The sequence below is a fragment of the Sceloporus occidentalis genome, unplaced genomic scaffold (assembly GCF_023333645.1).
Source record: "Sceloporus occidentalis isolate IW3139 unplaced genomic scaffold, rSceOcc1.0.p SCAF_5, whole genome shotgun sequence".
NCBI lineage: Eukaryota > Metazoa > Chordata > Lepidosauria > Squamata > Phrynosomatidae > Sceloporus > Sceloporus occidentalis.
This window is the reverse complement of record NW_028316985.1, coordinates 3,741,986-3,755,820: the sequence shown is the minus strand read 5'-3', so window position 1 is coordinate 3,755,820 and position 13,835 is coordinate 3,741,986. Positions and strand designations below refer to the sequence as shown.

The 13,835-nt window shown below is 43.8% G+C and overlaps 1 protein-coding gene across 2 annotated transcripts in view; it reads left to right on the top strand.

Moving 5' to 3' along the window:
- The window catches only part of LOC149311585 (coatomer subunit gamma-2), a 35,191-nt gene that overhangs the window by 20,635 nt on the left and 721 nt on the right, over positions 1-13,835 (top strand). For both annotated transcript variants that reach the window (XM_089527432.1, XM_089527433.1), the window contains 13 exons: positions 372-439; positions 1,874-2,062; positions 3,520-3,615; positions 4,867-5,110; positions 5,290-5,365; positions 6,733-6,836; positions 8,015-8,140; positions 9,204-9,266; positions 9,424-9,563; positions 10,769-10,940; positions 11,982-12,079; positions 12,356-12,494; positions 13,427-13,525. In XM_089527432.1, coding sequence (XP_089383558.1) covers positions 372-439; positions 1,874-2,062; positions 3,520-3,615; positions 4,867-5,110; positions 5,290-5,365; positions 6,733-6,836; positions 8,015-8,140; positions 9,204-9,266; positions 9,424-9,563; positions 10,769-10,940; positions 11,982-12,079; positions 12,356-12,494; positions 13,427-13,525 — 1,614 coding nt within the window. The remainder of the gene's footprint in view (positions 1-371; positions 440-1,873; positions 2,063-3,519; positions 3,616-4,866; positions 5,111-5,289; positions 5,366-6,732; positions 6,837-8,014; positions 8,141-9,203; positions 9,267-9,423; positions 9,564-10,768; positions 10,941-11,981; positions 12,080-12,355; positions 12,495-13,426; positions 13,526-13,835) is intronic.

The window sequence follows — 13,835 nt, the reverse complement described above, 5'->3', positions numbered from 1 at the left end:
GGAGGTCTTTAAACAGAGGCTGGAAGGCCATCTTAGAATCACAAAATCATCTTGGGGGTGATTGTATTTTCCTGCATGGCAGAATGAAGTTGGACATGATGGCCCTTGAGGCCTTTTCCAATAGTAATAGCATTTAGCATTTACATTTCTATACTGCTTATCAGTGAACTCAGCACTCCCTAAGCGGTTTACAATCTGTAAGCCAGTTGCCCTCAACAAGCTGGGTACTCATTTTACTGACCTATGAAAGGATGGAAGCAATGCAGAGGCTTACTCAACCAGCTAATTGCCTGTCTCCTCTCTTGTCACATGATAGCCCCCCTGCTCCACTCCCTCTATGGTACACCCAACAGACTATCTTTTTGTTTCAGTGCTTCAACTCTTCTGTAGCTCACCCAAGCCTGTGCTGAGATACGCTGCAGTCAGAACCCTTAATAAGGTGAGGATTTCTGAGGAACTTCACATCTTTGGGGTGAGGAAGGGGAGATGGATGGAGTCCAAAATGTTTAACTTAACAGCACTTCCCTGCACTGCTGTGCCTCTTCCTCACATTTGGGTCTATCTCTTGTAGTGGTTGCTGCTATTCCAGTCCTGCTACTGAGTAACCTTAGCCTAGAAGTGGGTATCATGTGGCCAGTGTGCTGCCTGCAGAACCCCACAGATATTTTCCCCCACTGCCTACCCACATGGATCCCTGTTTACCAACACCTCAACCTGTATTGTATAGTTGGACTAACAGTACCTGAAGTGCCCTCCGTTCTGGTAGTCAAGGTCTGCTGTCCCAGCCCAGGATTTCCTCTGCCCCATCCCGGATTCGCGCCTTTTCACTTGCTGCCCCTCACTCCTGGAACCTTCTTCCCTCACAAGCAAGAGCCATCACTTCTTTAACTAGCTTCAAAACGGAGTTGAAAACCATCCTGTTCAGAGAAGCCTTCCCAGGCATTGCATAATTGTCGCTTACCATCTGATGTTCTTTTAGTGCCTGTTTATCAAACCATTTCCTGTATTGCTATGTATTGTATTTGTATTATCCTACTTGAGAGTATATATTTTCCCTGGATGAAGATTAACCTTCCATTTTGAAGCCAAGCCCTCCCTCCAGTCCATCTGCCTTGGTCCAGGCCTCGGAGGTAGAGAGGAACTGCTGGACCTCTTACCCTTTCCTCCACCACTCCCTTCTCCTTCTGTGTCATGTCTTTTTAGATTGTAAGCCCGAGGTCAGGGAACTGTCTAACTAAAAAGATTGCATGTACAACGCTGTGTAAATTTACAGCGCTTCATAAATAAAGGATAATAATAATAATAATAATAATAATAATAATAATAATGAAGCACCAATTCCCCACTTCTGGAGTTTAATTTTTCACTTACTCACTTCCAAGGGAGGAGGAACTCAGGGCAGGCACTTGTCCATAATCTGAAAGAGGCAAGATCTAACAGTCCAGTCTTCTGCGGCTGGTTTAGGCAGCAGCATGAGCATGGTAGGAAATGCTTGACCCAAATGTGATGTCAGTGAATGACTCTCATGTTAACAGGGCAGTGAAATCCAGTCGGCAGCGAAATCGGGGGCAGCAAAATCCGGGCCTTAGTCTAGATATTAAAGGAGCTGTCCACAGTGTCAAATTATTTTGGGAGTAGGCCTAGTGCTTTGGATGGCTCCTTTAAAGTTCAGAGTTAATCTCAGAGTAGATTAACTAGCCCACTCCCATGGGGATCAGAGCTGCCCCCATCCCAACATTGAGCAGACCCAAGGCAAGCAGAAATGGATCACTTGCACAATCTCTGGGTCAACTGAGCAGCGTGGGTGCCCTGATAGGACTCTTTCATTCTGTAAATATTATTCTCAGATGCCAATTTATGGTTGATCTTCCAGGTGGCGATGAAGCATCCCTCAGCTGTCACTGCCTGCAATTTGGACCTAGAAAACCTCATCACGGATTCGAACCGCAGCATTGCCACCCTGGCCATCACCACCCTCCTGAAGACAGGGAGTGAAAGCAGCGTGGACAGGCTCATGAAACAGATCTCTTCCTTTGTATCTGAGATATCAGATGAATTTAAGGTGAGTCCGAGGGGTGAGCGGGAGGAGCAGTTGTGCAGCATGGCAAGGCTGAAAGGGAGGAGCACTCATCTCAGGATGGCCAACCTTTCTCTACTGGAAATGAACATAATCACAGGTGAAAACCAGCATCTCTTTTCTCAGCAGTGAAAGGCTGAACATCCTGAGATAGATTGCTCCTCCCTCTCAGGATATTAATCTATCTCCCTTCTGGAAACAAAGGTATCACAGACAAGAAGGAAGGTTTCTCAATTCCTGACAGAAATTCCAGGCAATAGAGTTCTGGCAGAATAATCTTTGAAGACAGGCATGCCATAGTCAACAAACGTCTGTTCTTTTACAACAAGGGTAGGCAACTGTAGGAGGCTTAGAGGGCCACAAGATGATGATGATGATGATGATGATGATGATGATGATGATGATGATGATGATGATTCTTACCTGCCTCTTCCCATGGATCGAGGCAGGGAACAACAACACATTAACAAATGCATGACATCAGTAAAAATGCATCAGTTAAAACACACATCAATTTAAAAGGACAAATAAGACACATACATATTAAAACAACCCACATTTAAAATCCAAAATTTAAAAATCATCTGGATAGGCCTGCTGGAAGAGACTTAGTATTTAAACATACTGTTTTAAACACGGACAGCTTATTCAGCTCTCAAACCTCTCCTGACAGGTTGTTCCACAATCTAAGGGCGACTGAAGAAATGGTCCTCAAGCAAACAGTTGCTGCCTAGTCCTGGCTGACAGGAGTAAATGAGGGCAGAGGACCTCATTGTACGGGGGAAATTATACAGGAGGAGGCGATCCTGTAGGTAACCTGGACCAAACAATGTGTGAATGTAAAGATAATAACCAACTCTTTGTACCTTGCCCAGAAACTAGGCCCCACAAGGGATTTTGGAGGGGTGCAGCCCCCATGCAAAATAAAATAAAATTAGTTTTTCCTCAAAATGCTCTCAAACACCCAGTAGAGGTTTGGGATCCCCCGCTAGGCCATTTAAGTCCCAGGATAGGCCTGTTTTGTTTTTTAAATTACAGGAAATTAATGGAAATCACTTCTTGTTCACTTCTTGTTTTAAGGGTCTAACATGATGCAGGAAGTCCAAAAACACAGTGAAAATGCTCTCATTTTCAGGGCATTTGGGACAATTTTTGGCCAGTAAAATCAGCCCTGGGAAGCACGTGTGGCTCCCAGACTGCGGTTTGCTTTTTCTTGTTCTACAGAGATTCCTGGGGCACCAAGATGGAGGTGAACCTTCCCACTGGATCCATAGAGGGTTCCATGCATCCTTGTGGCTCACCGTTGACTCTGCTACCTCAGCCTGTTGCTCTCTTGGCTCCCTCTCACTCCTCCGGCACTAGCCTCTACCATCCTACCACTTTCCTGGGAAATCTTTCCAGCTTCCAAATAATAATGATAAAAATTTTGGTGCCTCTTGCAGGTAGTGGTCGTTCAAGCCATCAGTGCCCTGTGCCAGAAGTACCCACGGAAACACAGCGTGATGATGACCTTCCTTTCCAACATGCTCCGAGATGATGTAGGTTACTCTGTCTTTCCATGACACTGTTTAAAATTTAAAGAACTCTTTTTCCTTTTGGTGAGACGGCCAGATACCTTCAGCCATGGGAGGTGCAGCTGCCCCCCCTTCTGCTCTGCTGCCAGTGAACAGGGCGCCGTCATTTTGTACATACTCTGTATGTACTAGGGTTGTGGGCGACTAAAAGACCCCCCAGGCAACCCTAGTATGTACAGAGTACGTACGAAATGGTCTGTCTATACAGGGCCTAAATTAGTCTTCCTGAACTTGGTATCTTCTATTTGTGGTGGACTTCCAATCCCAGGATCCCACAGTCAGCTCCAGCTAATAAAAACCACCATGGAGCTTTGAAACAAACAATCACATACCATTAGATATGCTTGTTCTTCTGCTGCCAGAGCAAAAGAAGCCTCTTTTTTTGCACCAAACAGCAGTCTTTATTTATCATTTGAACTTATGAGATGCTTGGCAAGGACTTCATTAGAATCACAGAGTTGCAAGAGACCACAAGGGCCATCCAGTCCAACCCCTTGCCATGCAGGAACTCACAATCAAAGCACCCCGGACAGATGGCTATCCAGCCTCTGCTTAAAAACCTCCAAAGAAGCAGACTTAACTATACTCAGAGGTAGCATCTCCCACTGTCAAACAGCTCTTAATGTCATGAGGTTCTTCCTAATGTTTAGATGGAATCTCTTTTCCTGTGGCTTGCATCAATTGTACCGTGTCCTAGTCTCCAGAGCAGCAGAAAACAAGCTTGCTCCATTGTCAGCATGACACCTCTTCAAATACTTAAACAGGGCTATCATATCACCTCTTAGCCTTCTCTTCTCCAGGCTAAACATATCTAGCTCCCTAAGTCTCTCCTCATAGGGCAAGAATTCTAGAACCTTCACCATTTTGGTCACCCTCCTCTGGACACGCTTCAGTTTGTCAATGTCCTCTTTGAATTGCGGTGCCCAGAACTGGACACAGGATTCCAGATGTAACTTGATATGATTTTTAAGAATCCCTTTGAAGTGGAGGCATACTTCTTCCAAGGGTTATATTGTCCATGGCTACCATGAATGTTCCCTAGGATCACATTAACCTCCTCATGCATCAAAGAGGGTGTGCTTTTGGTTCTGTGCAATTAAAAATTGTAACTAAGTGGGATGGTGTATTTGCTGTCAGCTGAATGTGTAGTCCTGGCTTGTATTCAGAGTGCAGCCCTTGGCCTGTGCTGCTCATTTTCTCCCTCTCCTGCCACAGGGTGGCTTCGAGTATAAGCGAGCCATTGTCGACTGCATCATCAGTATCATTGAGGAGAACCCCGAGAGCAAAGAGTCGGGCTTGGCTCACCTCTGCGAGTTCATTGAGGACTGTGAACACACGGTGCTGGCCACCAAGATTCTCCATCTCCTCGGCAAGGAAGGGCCACGGACTCCCTCCCCTTCCAAGTACATCCGCTTCATTTTTAACAGGGTGGTGCTGGAAAATGAGGCTGTCCGAGCTGGTGAGTTGGCATGGTTGTACTCCTGGTGTTTCTAAAATCATAGAGTGAAGAGGGACTGGTGGGGCCCCTTCCATCTGTGATCAAATCCTCAACCACCAAAGAGTTTCAGGTTTGGTCTTGGGCTACCTTGAAAACACATTTGTGTGCCTCTGGCTACAGATTCTCATCTTCTTCTACAGCGGCCGTCAGTGCCCTGGCAAAGTTTGGGGCCCAGAATGAGAACCTGCTTCCCAGCGTCCTTGTACTTTTGCAGAGGTGAGTTTTGTAGGAGGTGAGACATTTCAAACCTGATAAATGTTTCAGAATTTACACTTTTCTCTCCTTTAGTGGTGGATTCTTCAGGAATGGCAAGAAACCCTCTGTCACAATGTATTGGAAAATTTGCTTTCCATGGCATTTATTAGGGTTGGGGAGTTGGGCTTTTGGAAGCATACATTCAGTGTTGGAAGAAAGGTGATTCCCCCCCCCCCCCTTTGTCTATTAATTTGTAAAGAGGATTAAAACCCAGCAGTCAGAAAGGTAGAAATAGCAAGCATATGCATATGAACTATCTTGGGATAAAGGTAGTCATTTATAAAAAGAGAAAGCGAGGAAAACATGGTTAGCAAGACTAAAAAGAGGAAAATGTTTCCGGAGGTACTGTTGGCTTTATAGAGAGTCAGTGTAGAGCAGTGGTTGGAGTGTTGGTTAGGACTCCAGGAGACCAGGCTTTGAATCCCTGCTTGGCCATGGAAACCCACTGGGTGACCTCAAACAATTTGCACTGCCTGGCCTCAGAGAAAGCAAAGGCAAACCTCCTCTGAATTGCTCTTGCTAAGAAAACCCTTTGAGAGAGTTGTGAGCTTTGAGTGTTGGACTAGGGTTCCATGAGATCAAGAATCAAATCCTCACTCATCCCCAGAAACCCCCTGGGTGACCCTGAGTAAGTCAGACTCTCATCCTTGAAGAAAGGCAATGATAAACCTCCTCTGAACAAGCCTTGCCAAGAAAACCCTTTGATAGGTTTACCTAAGGGTCACCACAAGTCAGAAATGACTTGAAGGCACACAACAATTGTTGGCTTTATTTTTGCATATTCCTGCCCCTTTTCCTTCAACCATGGCCATTTAATATTGCCCCCCCCCCCCCGCCTTTTAAGATACCAGGTAATAAAAACACCACTCCTGTACTTGTACAGAGTGCCTTTCCCTACTCCCTAAACAAAGGTAATCTTTCCTTCATGGCCTTTGAACTTAAAAAGTAAAGTGTTCTTGTGAATTCGAAGGCTTTCATGGCTGGCATGCATAGTTTTTTGGGGGGTTTTCGGGCTATGTGGCCATGTTCTAGAAGAGTTTCTTCTCTGAAGATGCCAGCCACAGATGCTGGTGAAATGTCAGGAAGAAACTCTTGTAGAACATGGCCAGATAGCCTGAAAAACCCACAAAAAACTTCTTTATAAACTGACCTGACACTAAACAACACTGCTCTGAAGCTACAGTTCCAAAGTGGTGTTTGGAAATGCCCAGAGCTTAGTTTATGGGTTGTACTGCTGGGAGCAGTGAGGTAAACACAATCCTGAGATATGACACGATCCTGAATGGAGCCACCATATCCTGGTTTGCTTCTCTTTTGGCTACCTGCAGGTGCATGATGGACAGTGACGATGAGGTCCGAGACAGAGCCACCTTCTACCTGAATGTGTTGCAGCAGAGGCAGCTGGCACTGAATGCAGCATACATCTTCAATGGTTGGTGCTAGCTAGGGCCACCCAGGTCTATAAATTCATTTGCTTTATCCAAATGTTGCAGGTCTAGAGATGTGAAAGGCCGGGGGTGGGGAGTGTTGGCATGGAAAAGGCTGTTCTTTCACTCCCCCCCTTGAAACTTTTTCCCCCAAGAAAAATGGGAGGGGGGAATAAATATTAATCTTTTAGGATGATGAATAAAATGTTTTAACCTAAGCTTTTTACAAATCTACTGCCTCCATTTCTCAAAACTGCCTGTAGTATCAAATCAAATCTTGGATTTTCCTTCTTTTTTCTTTTTATGGGAAGGAGAGTGTTCTGCCGGCTTAAAACTGAAGATCTAGGGGAAACAAAGTCATTTTTTATTTTCTGAACTGTACTTTTATTGTATCAAACATGATATCTTTTGGTCAAAACAATTATATAGCAAGAATTGTATGTATTTTAAAGTGACTTTGAATCTGCAAAGGGTGCTAATGTAGTTTTCCATTGTTTTCAAAAATGTCTGATTTTCTTCTAGGAAGGAAAAACAGTTCCCCTCCCCATGGCTTCAAAATTTTCAGAAATGTTACATCTCTAGATAAGATGTTATTGTATTATAATTTGTTGAACTGTACTGATGAACTGTTTCATCTTAGAGCTGCAGATGGCGGATTAGCAATGAAAAATACAAAAATAAAACAGAACATATCAGTGGTTTTTAGAAATCTTTTGGAGAGAGGTCCAAGACCCCTTTGAGAATTGGGAGAGAGCTGTGGAAAGCCTCCCCATAATGCGGTGATAATTATATTCATACATTACCTGGCAGTGAATAGTAATATCCTGTGCTACTGAACACTTGTTTGCTGTGAAGCAAGACCTTAACAATGTAATCTGACACAAAAAGAGATTGTGGGCTTTTTTTTGCCCAGACAATTTTCAAAGTTACTGGAAAGAAATGGGAAAGAAAAAAGTATATATATATATTGTCCAATTCACAAATCTCGTGAAGCCCACCCACAGATCCCTTGTTATGTGCTGCTCCACAGCATCATTACCATTTCATGTGTGATCATCTCACTGTACTGATAGTTTTTTGTGGGTTTTTTGGGCTATGAGGCCGTGTTCTAGAAGAGTTTATTCCTTATGTTTCACCAGCAGCTGTGACTGGCATCTGTACTGAATTTCTCTTTCTTTTACAGGTCTGACAGTCTCCATCCCAGGGATGGAAAAGGCCTTGCACCAGTACACACTGGAGCCTTCGGACAAACCTTTCGACATGAGGTCTGTGCCACTTGCCACTGCTCCCATTTTTGAGCAGAAATCAGGTGAGGGCCAAGTCTTTCTTGAGTCACATTTATTGCCAGGCTTAGAGGTGAGGGACAACTGCAGGAGATGGTAAGCCATAAATCAGTGTCAGCTTGAAAACACATAACAACAACATAATTGTAATCTTCCTATTGGATAAGTTTCAGCTTCTGATAAATCTGTTCCTGGGTATTTTATTCTGCTGGCTTCCTCCATCAGATGAGGTCAGGTCACTGATAAATCTAAGCAAATTGACAAACTGTTTGGATTGCTTAGACCAGGCATGGGGAACCTTTGGCCATCCATCTGCTCCCCAGCCAGGATGCTCAGTAGTAAAGGATTAGGGAAGAGATAGCTAATAACCTTTGACTGCAGTTTCCCTAGCCTTGATTTAGACCAGTGCTTCCCAATCTTTGGTCCTCCCAACTGTTTTGGACTTCATCTCCCAGAAACCCCAACCAGCTTGGCTAACAGTCAGGAATTCTGGGAGCTGAAGTGAAAAACATCTAGAAGACCAAAGTTTGGGAATAATTGATTTAGACTGAGCTGCTGCATGAGAACAGAGGAGCATGTGTTGAAAGATGACCAGTGTTGGAAGAAAGAAAAGGTCACCAAGGCTGCAGACACACTGTAGAATTAATGCTGTTTGATACCGCTTTAACCGCCATGGCTCCATCCTACAGACCTGGGATTTGTAGTTTGTTATGGCACCAGAGGTCTCTGACAGAGAAGGCTAAATATCTCACAAAACTACAAATTACAGAATTCCATAGCATGGAGCCATGGTAGTTTAACTGGTGTCAAACTGCATTAATTCTGCAGTGTAGATGTAGCCCAAGTACATCTGTAGTGCCAACTCCAGGTTTTTAGGAACCCTCAGCTAAAGCACTCCCACTGAGCCCTATGAAGACACCAACCCCTCTCCGAGTATTCCAGCATTTTTCGCCTTTGGCTGTTGGGACTTGTAGTCCAACACCATCTGGAAGGCCATTTGTCATCTGATTTCAAGATTGTCTTGTATCTCCAGGTTGGGAGTGTTAGTGCTTGGGAGTGTTAATGAATATTTGTATTTTCTCATTTCAGAGATTGCCCTGGTGGCCAGCAAGCCAGAAAAAGTAGCTCCTTCGAGGCACGATATCTTCCAAGGTAAAAAAAAAGTATCTCCTGCATCCTTAAAACTTGGAGAATTGCATAAAGTTTTGTCATGATAGTATTCATTCCCCAGAGATGTTGCAGGATGGAGACGGGAGACAGCCATTCCCCATTCACCCTGCTAACTCTAGTCCCATTTCTTCCTCTTCAGAACAACTGGCAGCCATTCCAGAGTTCAAGAATTTAGGTCCACTCTTCAAGTCATCTGACCCGGTCCAGCTCACAGAGGCAGAGACTGAATATTTTATCCGATGTATCAAGCATGTCTTCTCAAATCATATTGTCTTCCAGGTGAAATAGCCATATGGGGTTGCTACCAAAGTGTGCTATAAGAAGAAGTGGGCCAGAATAAACTAGGCTAGTTTTACACATTTTCAGGATTGTGCAGTGGCAGTGAGGAAAGCTAGCCAAAATCTGCGAATTCTTTTTATGTACCACTTGGCTTCAATTTATGGCATCCCAACAAAGGAGAGACCTCCATGAGCCTTGCTATTCAACATCCTTGCTTTTGGCTTGGAAACTCAGAGCCATGGCTTCCTTAATTGAGTTTATCATCTTGTAATGTAGTCTACCTCTTTTGGTATTGCCTTCCATTTTACTTGGCATTATCATCTTTTCCAGTGAGTTATGCTATCTCATGGTGTGTCCAAAGAATGATAACCTCAGATTAGGCATTTTGGTTTCTAGTGGGAATTCTGACTTGATTTGCTCTCAGACTCATTTATTAGTCCTTAGACAGTATATAGTACATGTAGAGCTCTTCTCTAGCCCCACATTTCAGATAAGTTAATTCTCTTTCTCTCAGCTTTCTTCACTGTCTAAGCTTTCATAACCATTTTATAGCAGTATTTTGTTATCTGGTTGACTGTAAGAGAAAATAAGGGTGATAATGATTGTACTGGTTGAGTCTCCCTTATTCAAAATGTACATACGTCATGAGATATCTTGGAAATGGGACCCTAAGTCTAAGTACAACATTATTATAGAATCATAGAGTTGGAAGAGACCGCAAGGGCCATCCAGTCCAACCCCCTGCCATGCAGGAAATCCAAATCAAAGCATCCCTGACAGATGGCCATCCAGCCTCTGTTTAAAGACCTCCAAGGAAGGAGACTCTATCACCCTCCGAGGGAGTGCATTCCACTGTCAAACAGCCCTTACATTTATTTGTTTCATATGCACATAGCCTGAAGGTAGTTTTATACAATATTTTAAAATAACAAATAACAAAGTTTGGGTACACTGAACCATCAGAAAACAAAAGTGTCACTGTCACAGCCAGCTATAAAAAAAGATTTGATTTTTGGAATATTTTGGATTTTTGAATTTCAGATAAGGGAGACTCCACCTGTACAGGCAGGGATGTATGTTCTAATGCTTGATATTTTTGTAACAATGTAATCTGCCTGACTTGGACCTGACGAAAGGAGGATATAGCAATCCAAACCAGCAAAGAAACTACTGAGGATCGTTGTTTTTTCTCTTCTTTTTAAAAGTTTGACTGCACAAATACTCTCAACGATCAATTATTGGAAAAGGTGACAGTGCAAATGGAGCCATCAGAAGCCTTTGACGTGCTCCGCTGCATCCCAGCCCCAAGCCTCCCCTACAACCAGCCGGGGATATGCTACACACTTATCCGTCTGCCCCTGGATGACCCCACTGCAGGTACCTATGGGAAAAGAGGGTCCTTTCCTACTCCACAGCAGTTCACATGGGTACCCAGGACTCCATTTGGGGAGTCATGGAGGGGGTTGTTTGTGTGTTTCTAATCAAGATCTTGATTTGACCCTGGCAGAGTTTAAACGTACACAAGTATACTTTTACAGAAATCCATGTCTAAGAGGGAAACAATTTCATTTGCTAAAAATGCAAGCTTCCACCTCCCTATAATGCAATCTTTCCATGTGATGTGATTCCTAAACTCTGGCCTTCCAGATGTTTTGTACTTTGGCTCCCAGAATCCCAGACCATTGGTCAAGAAAGCTGGGGCTTCTGGGAACTGAAATCCAAAACACCCGGAGGACCAGAGTTTGGGAATCATTGTTGAGTGACCCTGGGCTGTTTTAGGCTTAGGAGAGACCTTTACTTCGTGGTCAAATGAAAGTCAACTAATAATGTAATTGTCAAATTCTGGTTTATTTCCTGGCTGCTCTTGGGCCACCCTATGATTGGAGACATTTTAGCCCCCCACCCCCCACCCCAAAAAAGTATATTATGTTTTTAAAAATCCCAGGAGGTTGGATGGATGGCCCTTGGGGTCTCTTCCAACTCTGTGGTTCTGTGATTCTTAAATTCAGCAGCTTGGATAAATCCTTTAATTGTGGATTCTGACTTATAGCGACCCTAAGGCAAGCCTATCATGGGGTTTTCTTGGCAAGATTTTAGAGGTGGTTTGCCAATGCCTTCCCCTGGGGCTGAGAGAATGTGACTTGCCCAAGGTTTCACAGCCAAGATGGGAGTTGTAGTCCAACATTCAAAACCACTATGCCATGGTGGCTATCTCGCCTAAAACGTGGAATGGGCTTGCTGTTCCCTGACATGAGATCCACCAGGCATGACTGATGCTTGCCACTCAGAGGCACTACCATCTTCCTTTCTGATTCGGTTATTATGTGAGAATTGGGTGGAGGGAGGTTTGGCTTGGCCTGGCCCCAGGCCTTCCTCTGAACACATGCCCCTTTTGCACCTTCCTTCTCTCACCTGTAGTCGCCTGCACCTTCAGTTGCACAATGAAGTTCACTGTCCGAGACTGTGACCCCAACACTGGAGTGCCAGATGAAGATGGCTATGATGATGAATACGTGGTAAGCCTCACACTCCCTGGTGCTGCCCATGCTGGAGGGTTGTATTGGATGGCCCTCAAGGTCTCTTCCAGCTCTGTGATTGTGTGGATCCATGCAATGACTGAAAAAAGACACACAGGCCTAAGGTGGACTTATATGTGCCTATGTCATTAACTGAATGCAAGTTGCCATGTGTCCTCTGCCCATGAGGGCATGGGGTACCTTCCTTTGCAATCTATCTGTCAATGTAAAAAGGGGATTCTACATTGTAAGTGCTAAAATTCCTTTCCTTGCCAGTTGGAAGATCTAGAGCTCACCCTTTCTGACCACATTCAGAAAGTCTTGAAACCGAACTTTGCAGCAGCCTGGGAGGAAGTGGGGGATGACTACGAGAAAGAGGAGACCTTTGCGCTCAGCACCATTAAAACCCTGGACGGTGAGACAATGGCATTGTTTCTTTTTAACTTGTGACCTATTCCAAGGAAAAATAGGAGACTTGCAGGCAGAAGACCTTTTTCATTCTGGCAGGTTTTTGAAAAATATATTTTTTTAGTAGGAACAGACCTTGTATAATGCGGTGGCCTTTCATTGGTGGTGGTTTTTAAAACAGTTTATATTTTAACTGTTTTTTTTGTTTTCTGGTAGTTTAACCTTTAACTATGTCCATTTTAACTGTTGAATAGTGGACCCTTGGTATCTGCTGGGATTTGGTTCCAGGACACCCCTTGGATCTCAAAATCCGTGGATGTTCAAGTCCCATTAAATGCAATGGATAATAAAATGGTGTACCTTATATAAAATTGCAAAATCAAGGTTTGCTTTTCAGAATTTATGTAATTTTTGAATATTTTAAAGCCATGGATGCTTGAATCCATGGATAGAGAAAATCCATGGATATGGAGGGCTGACTGCAAGTTATTTTTGAGTTCCAAGCTGGGGGGAATATTTTACACCTTCTTCATTCTTAATGCAATGTTTTAAAATGAATCAATGTGTGTTTTAATAGTATAATTACTTTGATTTGCATTTTAATATGTACTTCATAACCATCATCATGATTGTATGTTAAAACTAATTTCTAAAAATGGGTCAGGCTGCCAAGTGTGTCCTAGAGGTGAGATTTTTTAGATTCTGTTTTAAGGGCTGATGCAAAGTACCAAACATACAAGTGCACACAAGACTGTGCTTTAGTTTAAATGGGAAGAAGAGAACCACAGCTCTCCTGCTGCCAGTAGTAACCCAGTTCCTCCCTTCCTGAGGCGACTGTCTCCTGTCTCACAAACCCTGCGATAACCCTTTGGATCTGACTGCACCCGAGAGACAAGGCAGGGCTAACCCAGCTCTTTTTGAAACCCTCTCTGAATGCAGAAGCTGTCAACAACATTGTGAAGTTCCTTGGCATGCAGCCCTGCGAGAGATCAGATAAAGTGCCAGAGAATAAGAATTCCCACACGCTCTACCTTGCTGGTAAGAATCTGTCAGGGAGGCTGTTTCATGACATCTCAGTTTCCGCTGGCTGGAATTGTGCGTAGCAAAAGGCTCACAAGAACAGAGTTCTCCTTTTTCCAGGAGGGAACTGTAGTATCCATTTACTTCCAGTGACAGATATCCCAAAGCATAGAGCTTAAGGTCTCTTTTTACAATCATCCAGCTACATCGTCTGTGTCTAAGGGATTGCATCTCTCCAAATGTTGTTCCTAAAGCCCTTGAGTGATGAAAGGACAGACATCCTTAATGGTTAGGACTAATTTAGTTGACAAAGGGCCAAAACACACTG